Below are 8,302 nucleotides of genomic sequence, written 5' to 3' on the forward strand. Positions count from 1 at the left end.
GGAGAAAGGGAGGGTTAATGATGAAGTGCACACAACATACGTATGTTGTAACATGTCTTCATAAAAGATATTAGCAAAATATTTGTGCGTAGCAATGTTACGTTGGTTTACTTCCAGAGCTTGTTCTGAACAAATTACAAAACGATTTTCAAATTGTTGACGATAAATTTTGATAGTAGGCCTAGATTTGGTTTTTTTATTATTTTAATTATTAGTATGTATATAGTATATATATATATATATATAATATATAATTACTATATACTATTATATATATGTACATATGTATATAATGTATAATTATAATATAATTATTACTAAGAATAATTATATGTTTTAATTAATTATTACATAAGAAAATTAGAATTAACCCATAAAACAGGCGACCATCTAAGATTGTCATGTTTTATGTTAACTAAGCCATGCAATCAGGACGCTAATACTATGTTTTGGAAAAAGGACGCAATATAAACATGCATTCAGGATAGTCAAAGCTGAAAACCTTGTAGTGACAAGTGTCCTTTTCTAAAACGCATCTTTTTAGTTATTAAAAAACAGAAAAAACTATAATACAAATAATGTTAAAAATCTCCAATGTAAGATAATTATACGTTTAACTCTAAGGGTATAGCTCAGATAAATATTATACGCTGCCTTCAGAAAATTCAGCTTTATGAAGCTTTTAAGCCTATTAGAATATTTCGGATTAAAAGAATCTATCACAACCTCTTTGTTTATGATTATTATTCTTTAATGATGAATGACAAAGCACCTATTGAAATACACTTACAATTACGATTTCAGATACAATGAATACTGACTTGATCTATTCAAGAGTACGATAATTTGTAACGTCTCATAAAACTCAAGTCATTGCCAGAGACGTTTAGATTCAATTAAGTGTAGTTTTCAATATACGGACGGCACAATGGATTATATTTAAAAGAATGTTAAATTAAATACAAGGATTTTTTTAACAGTACTTTTGATGCACCAAATTATACATAATCCATAAAAATATCAGTTTTTGTACAGTTTCCGATAGAATGAGAAGTTTAAGAGTTTGTTCTAAGAAACCTAAACAAGGGAAGAAAAGTACACCGGCAAACTTTTTCACGGTAAAGCTAGATTGTTTTAACAGCATTGCCCACAAGTTTCGGAATGCTGTACTGTTTAGCTCATGCCTGTTAGTTAATGTACATATTATATGAATCCCTCATTAAAGCCGTAATTTCAGGCCTAAAGAAAAGTTTGTCACATATTATATGTTAATTTAATTCAGAAGTAGACTCGGCCAAATTATATTTATAAAGGATGGTAATTTCCTAACATAAGTGGATGTCCGCAGAACGAACGGAGTGCTCCAAAGTTGTACGTGCTCAGGGCCTGGGTCAACACATTCCAGTAAGTGGGGATAGCCTGGTCGTTTAGTTGGGCGTAACCAGAAGGTGAGTGATGACGTTTCTGACACTGTCGCGTGCATATATCAAACACTATTCTGGTTTCACACATCTATTCAGCAAAACAATCATGAAGTGTTCTAAAAATTTATAATAATAAACATGAATTATTAATGAAGCTTCACAAAGGGTATTCAATATTTCAGACTTCAGGTAATACCCCCATTACCATCCTGCTTACATGTATCTAGTGATGCATGTAAGTGGGATTTATGTAATTGGCCACTGAACTATATAATGTTTACTGTTTTTGGTAGAAGAATATCTCAACAAAATATTACTTAGTACTGAGTTACGAAATATTATTTATTTCGAATAACAAAATATTATTAAAAGGCGACTTAAATGCAACGCATGTTGGCCTAAGTAACACTTATCAAATTTACAAACGACATTAAAGAAAAATGGCCATATTATCCCTGGCACTAGATTTTGTCATGATTGCGTCATCAAGTTATTCATTAGACCACATTGTTATTGTAAGAGTAATTGAAGTAAGTAATCAATCCACTTACAGTCTGTTCAAATTTGCTTTAGTGTTCATCTCTGGCATTTGTGAATACAAAACATAAAACTCGATTCAGAAATAACCAACCGTTTTGCGAAACGTTTCAAAAAAGGTGCACTTAATTGGGCTTTCCATTGATATGCATGTATAATTGTATATTTCAGTAACAAGAATATTCAGTTGCCACGACCCGATCTATTACATCTGTGCGTCCGCATGGTCATCATGCTTGCAGACATCGTAAGCCACGTGCAGCTGTTATGGTAGTTCTTAGCTATGAAAATTTGGTATATTGTAAAGTGATTAACAGAATAAGTATGTAATCCCACACTCCTACCTGGCTTGATTTGTAAACATCCCCATTTCTGAGAAATGCTCATTCTTTCGATAGTTCATGTTTGATACGACCAACGAAAATTCAGTGCCACCAATGATTTGCTGTACTACCACATAAATATGTTGAACGTATAACAGAGCTGACTCGTCATACGGTAGATGTACAATAGCATGACATTACGGTAGCATTCTGGTGGTTGTGCCCGTCTTGACTTTATTATATGTCTGTGATATTTCTTTAATGCGGAATTAATGTATTAGAATTTTTCATTGATTTATAGACAGAAGCAGTGAGTTTATGTTCTTGGATACATTTTACAAAACAATAGACATGTAAAACATTATAGATTTATGTACCATACGCAGTTGATAGTAAATTTTTTATTTCACTTTTCCCCCATTATTTGACATTCCTAATGACACCAATACATGGGGACTACTAAGCCTATTTTTAAAAGTTCTATATTGTTTCTGAAGTGGTTACAATATCTTAAATATTTAAACATAGAGATGCTTGGTATAATAAGTTTAATGTTCCAGTCCCGTTAAATGTTTAATATCCACCCAGTTAAAATGATTTGACATTGACATATATTCCCATCCTGCACAAGATATTTTTATTTAACACTTTCCCTGTGTGTATTAATGGCCATAATTTATTATGTGCGTATGACAATTTTAATAATTAGTTTGATCTACTTCTGATATTATTGCACGATTTCTGGTTATATGATTTCATATTGTTCTGATTCTAGTACATTCTTCTTGCCGTTTAACTTACTTATCAAATCAGCTTCTAATATATTCGAAATGAAATGAAAATAAAAAAACGTGTCTGCTTCGTGTTAAATTTGCTACAGCGTAAAACCAAAGTTTAGCATATTTTACACTTGCTTCTTCTTCTTTCTGTTAATCTTACTGTTTTGTGTCTATCTGAAAAGCACATAAAGGTTTCTTCTTCTTTGAGACACTACGTAATTTGTCTTTAAAATGTTCCAAAAGTTTAATTTTGAATATTTATCTATTTTGTTTTTATCCCCATAAAATAGTCTCTATTTAGGGGGAAAACAATAACTGTTTTGTTGTATCCTGGGATTCACAATTTTGTTTCATGATTATGCTACGAAGATTCCATATTGGTCTTGGATCAAACTACAAATCCTTCACGTATGGGTTTTAAAAGAATGTTATGGACTTTTTATGGTGTAGCACATCCGTTGTAGTGAGTTTACTGACATTTAAACACTTGCTTTTACTGTTTTCTTCGTCTTATCTTCACACTGTCCATACATACATTTTATTAAATTGACTTTCACTTCTAGAGTTTCTAAGTACGAATTTTATTCCTAGGAGATACTTAAATCTTTGGAATCTATTAAAACCGGTTTCGTAGGTATAAAACAGATTTTGTATAACCAAATGTCCTAACCTAGCCAAGAACACTGTTGTTGATGGATATTGCGATGTAGAAGCTGCAATCTCGATATGTGAAGATCTTATGTACACACTGGCACTCTAACACGAGTTTTCCTTCCAATGTCTTGTGTAACACATCCTTTCTTGCTGTACACACCACAACAATAGTCTGAAAGCTTTCACTAGCGAGAATCGTACCTTCTCCTAAATCATTTACCTCATATGGCATATAGGCTATCTATTATTGTCCATTCTTAATTTTGCACTACAGTGTATTTAATTGTTCGATCTCTGAAACAAATGAACAACAGAATAATAATTACTGTGTTAATTATTTCAAGATGCTTATCATTCATACAAAAAATAATTCAGTTCTGTATAAATGTTTACCTAATAATGAGTGATAGAGATTCATATAAAAAACTTTGGAAACTTATTAATATTTTATTAAATAAAGGTGTCGACTGACAGGACCAACAATTATGCTTCATTTATTACTATCACCATTTTCATAAAACAAAACCTTAAATATTCAACTACATCGATAGTTGAGTGGTTTCCACCAGATTACTGTAATCAGGAAATATGACAGACTACAGTGCTTACGTTTGGGCTTTTCCTCATAACTTTAGCCAGTACTGGATATTACTTAAGTGATGTTAAGTGCCCATTAAATAGCTATAAAATAACGTTTAAATAGCAAATCTAAGCGGCAATATATAATTCTAGCAATGCTTGAACAATATATTTTTGAAGGATATTAGATTTGGATAAATAATTGTGGCTTTTTATGAGCAGTAAATTAAATCACGCCGCAATCGTTACAGAATGCTCTACTATTATTCATGTGAATATTCTAAATAAATCATTATGTTATTAAACTTTCTACATCCTTTATTTGAAGTGTACAGTACTGGATTACCGGTACATTAAAAATAAATATACTATCCTCACTATAAACCATAAAGTTCGTCAACATTCAAACAATAGGCCAATACTTTTGTCCTATACGTTTATTAGCACATTGCATAAAACAAAAGCATATTATTTTGTGTCCAATTGAACCTCTATTTTAAGAGTTTACTAATAGTATGTCTACTGATCAATAAAGTAAAGAATTGAATGACGATAAAACAATCTAAATTACATGATTTTTCACTTGAGTACGGCATGTATATCACTGCTGTTTATTAAAAAACATCTTTGACAAAAAATCAATTTATTCAACCGCATTAATTTACATTACAATTGCCTCAGATCCTAATAAAATGTAGATTTGAGTGATACATTAATTTAGTCACTACGCTGTATTATAAGTAAAATTTCAGTATTCTGGTCATTGTTTGACCTGAAACCGTAATACGTATATCCTGGTCTTTAAAATGCTCGATATCATGAACCGAAACACCAAAATAGGTGCGAATCGCAAGATTTGGGCAATGCAATGAGCAGAACACCTCGAATGCGACAGAGTAGTACTGTAACAAGAGTATATAGAATGTACGAGTTAATGGGTCAGAGGGATTGCGGTGTAATGTGATGCGACGACTGGCAAGCGAGAGCACTAGCGGATCGGGCGGCCGCGCCGCGGCGAGGTGAGGCAGTATCGACTGGGGCTAGAGCGAGAGCGGAGAGAGGGGCTACTGTCTACTGTCTACTGTCTGCTGTCTACAGTCTTGTGTCTAATGTCGGTCTCGATAACCCCTCTTCTAAAAACACTGCCCTCTGCCGCACACAAACGGCTCAATACGACTCGGAGGCCGACAGACAGTTCCTTATTGACGAATTTCTGGCGTGACGGAAGCTAATCTTACTGCTTTGATGGCGTCTACGAAACTTAGACTCGGACTCCATTGAGCTTAATATTTCTATAATATATAATAATATCACTAATATCTACAAATATGCACTCAAAAATTGGCACTTACCAGCTGCCGTGTTTGTATCCGCTCGGAGCTGCTATCGCCAGACATTTTACACGACACGAAAAGTTTACGTAAATATTTACGAAAATTGGAACAATTTGTAAGAGCGGAACGTACACCACGACCCCACCTTCGTGCTACGCCTCGTGGCGGGCGAGTGAAGCCAGTTTTAGAACGTAAAAGCTGCGGGAGTCGCTGTGCTATAATACTGGACGCCAGAGCCCCGTAGCGGCTACGCTCTTAACTACTGCATTCGTGTCGAGATTAGTTCCGACTTTGGCAGCCAGAGTCGCTTATTCCAATTCAACCCAAGTGTATAATCCACCATTCAATTGATTACAAACAGTGTTACATCATATTTTAGGAATAATCGAAAATATTATATAAAAATAGAAATAAATATTGCAAAACAGTATTTTTATATAATACTATACATATTTAGACATTACATGTAAATTTTGAAAGTAACAACAAAAATACAATTTGGAATATTTTCCTTACGGATTTAACAAGCACCCAGTCTAAACACTGTTGGCTAGGTGAACCTTCTTAAACATAAAGTATTACGTTACATTATAGCAAATATTAACCCGTAAAGGTAACATTTTGTTCTGTACATTCTTCAAATAAAATAATACAATTTTCCTTTAAATAGCGGTAACGAAAATGAGCAAGCTACCTGCGAAAATTATTTAGATTTGTCCTTAGTTAACTGCTTAAACTTCGAATAGTTGATCTGCAGTGTAACTAATTCCTCGAAGTACGTATGCTTTAAACTCTAAATACATTAATTTTTAATCTACGAATTGAACTCATATTTGAAACAAAACATTTGGTATTCTAAGTATAAACTAGAAGAAGCTGCAAACTTGAGAATACATTTCCTAAGCAGTGCTGCAAATTACAATTTAAAAACTGCACACATACAGTGCTACGAAAACAAAAATTGATGTCATTAAAACTGTTTTAATATACAGTATTAAACAACAGTACAAGTACTAGTCGGTGTGCTATTACTGTAGTTTTAATGCATATACAAGTTGAGTACAACAACGAAAGTGATAGGATGATTTGTATATCGTAAAGATTATATTGGAGAGATTTTTACATTTTGCAAACACCACTTGGGATTTTATTTTAATTGTTCATAAAACCCGAAATCTCGTCAAATACGCTAGTGAAAAATTGTGTAGTGTTCCAAAATTATACCCATCTTTCAAATTAACTGCCGGGCATTTAGGCAATACAACTTCAAGAACAAATAAAATAACTATGTATTTCGTTGTTAAATCCATTTTAAATTTCTACGAATTTCCCAAATATTAAGTCAGCCTTCTAAATCCCGCCATTTAAATATCATTGAATATCTTTCTGTACGTTGAGTGTACCCAAATCATTCATTGGAAAAATTTTCCCAGAGCTGGACATGAAGCTCCAAAATTGAACTCATTTTCCACCTTTTTTATATAAAAACTACAAATAATTGGCTGTCCACAACCCACGTTTTAAAATTCACATCTGTTAATTCTACATTTTCTTGTATGGCCCGTGAAATAGTGCTGATTTTAATGTCAGGAGGTAGAAATGTCATGCAAGTTGTCATGTCAATTTAGAATTTTGGCTTTCCAGTTTGCACACATGAACCATAGTCTCCTGTGCAAAGTGGTCAAGGATTGCAGCGTCAGTAACAGAGACTGTCAGGCCAGGAATGTTGGTGACAACATTGCCGTTTAAAGTACTCGTCGTAGCGGTCACTGAAGTCTGTGAACTCACAGACTAATTTAGATTGAAAGAAATTAGAAAATCTCGAAGCCGCTGGGTTAGGGGATCAGTGGGGTCCATTAAATTAATGTTGAAGTCTCCCATTATTAGGAACTTCGCTGAATTTGATAAAAGGTTATTGAGGAGTTGTTTATAATTCTCAAAAAAAGAATTGTTGCAGCCATTGGGTTATCTGTATAATCCAATGACAACTATTTTCCCAAACAGTCTAACACGATTTCGATGCCCTCGGCCTCTAAATTCATTTAAGACATGTTGTTGATTTTGAAGCTCCTCGATGTAAGCATTTTACGAGCACTGTCTCATCGTGCATACATAGGATGATCAGCTTCCAGGTCGTGTCGAGGCGGCAGAGTGACGAGAACAAGCTCAGTGTTGGAAGGTCTGGCAGTGATGTGAGCCTCCAACTGACGGTATACGAGTATATTGCGCTGTTCACCCACCGCCAGATCGTTTGAGCCGGCTATTAACACCTCGCAGTGGATTCCGGGCCAGCGCCGGGCATACAAACGCCACCAACAGTTGTCGGGGGGGGGGGGGGGGGGGTCATGTTCCTCACAAGTCCCGCGATGTACCGGTAGTGACTATCACCTCTCATATTTTTGTAACGGAAGTGGGAGATAAGTGTACGTGAAGTTTGTAACAGTTTTTGGAATATTCAGATTTTCTTTATGAGAGGGTGGGATAGGGATTTTAGGCCTAGTTTTTAATGTTTGTTTAAGGGAAGGAGGTTTTATGTTTTTTTTTTCATTCAGCGATTGAAAATTTTTCTTTTTATATGGAGATATTTTTTTTGACCATGACTGATTATAATTTAGTTCCACGCCCTCTCCTCTGACTGCTTTTGCTTCAAGTACTGGTACTTATATGGCCCT

At 34.3% G+C, this 8,302-nt stretch overlaps 1 protein-coding gene across 1 annotated transcript in view; it reads right to left on the reverse strand.

The window, feature by feature from the left end:
• LOC124369113 (jmjC domain-containing histone demethylation protein 1) overlaps positions 1–5,791 on the reverse strand; it is a 100,062-nt gene extending 94,271 nt beyond the window's left edge. Inside the window, exon 1 of the mRNA XM_046826867.1 lies at positions 5,649–5,791. Coding sequence (XP_046682823.1) covers positions 5,649–5,693 — 45 coding nt within the window. The 5' untranslated portion in view covers positions 5,694–5,791. The remainder of the gene's footprint in view (positions 1–5,648) is intronic.
• Between the last annotated feature and the right edge of the window lie 2,511 nt (positions 5,792–8,302).

Source organism: Homalodisca vitripennis, chromosome X, assembly GCF_021130785.1.
Source record: "Homalodisca vitripennis isolate AUS2020 chromosome X, UT_GWSS_2.1, whole genome shotgun sequence".
NCBI classification, from domain to species: domain Eukaryota; kingdom Metazoa; phylum Arthropoda; class Insecta; order Hemiptera; family Cicadellidae; genus Homalodisca; species Homalodisca vitripennis.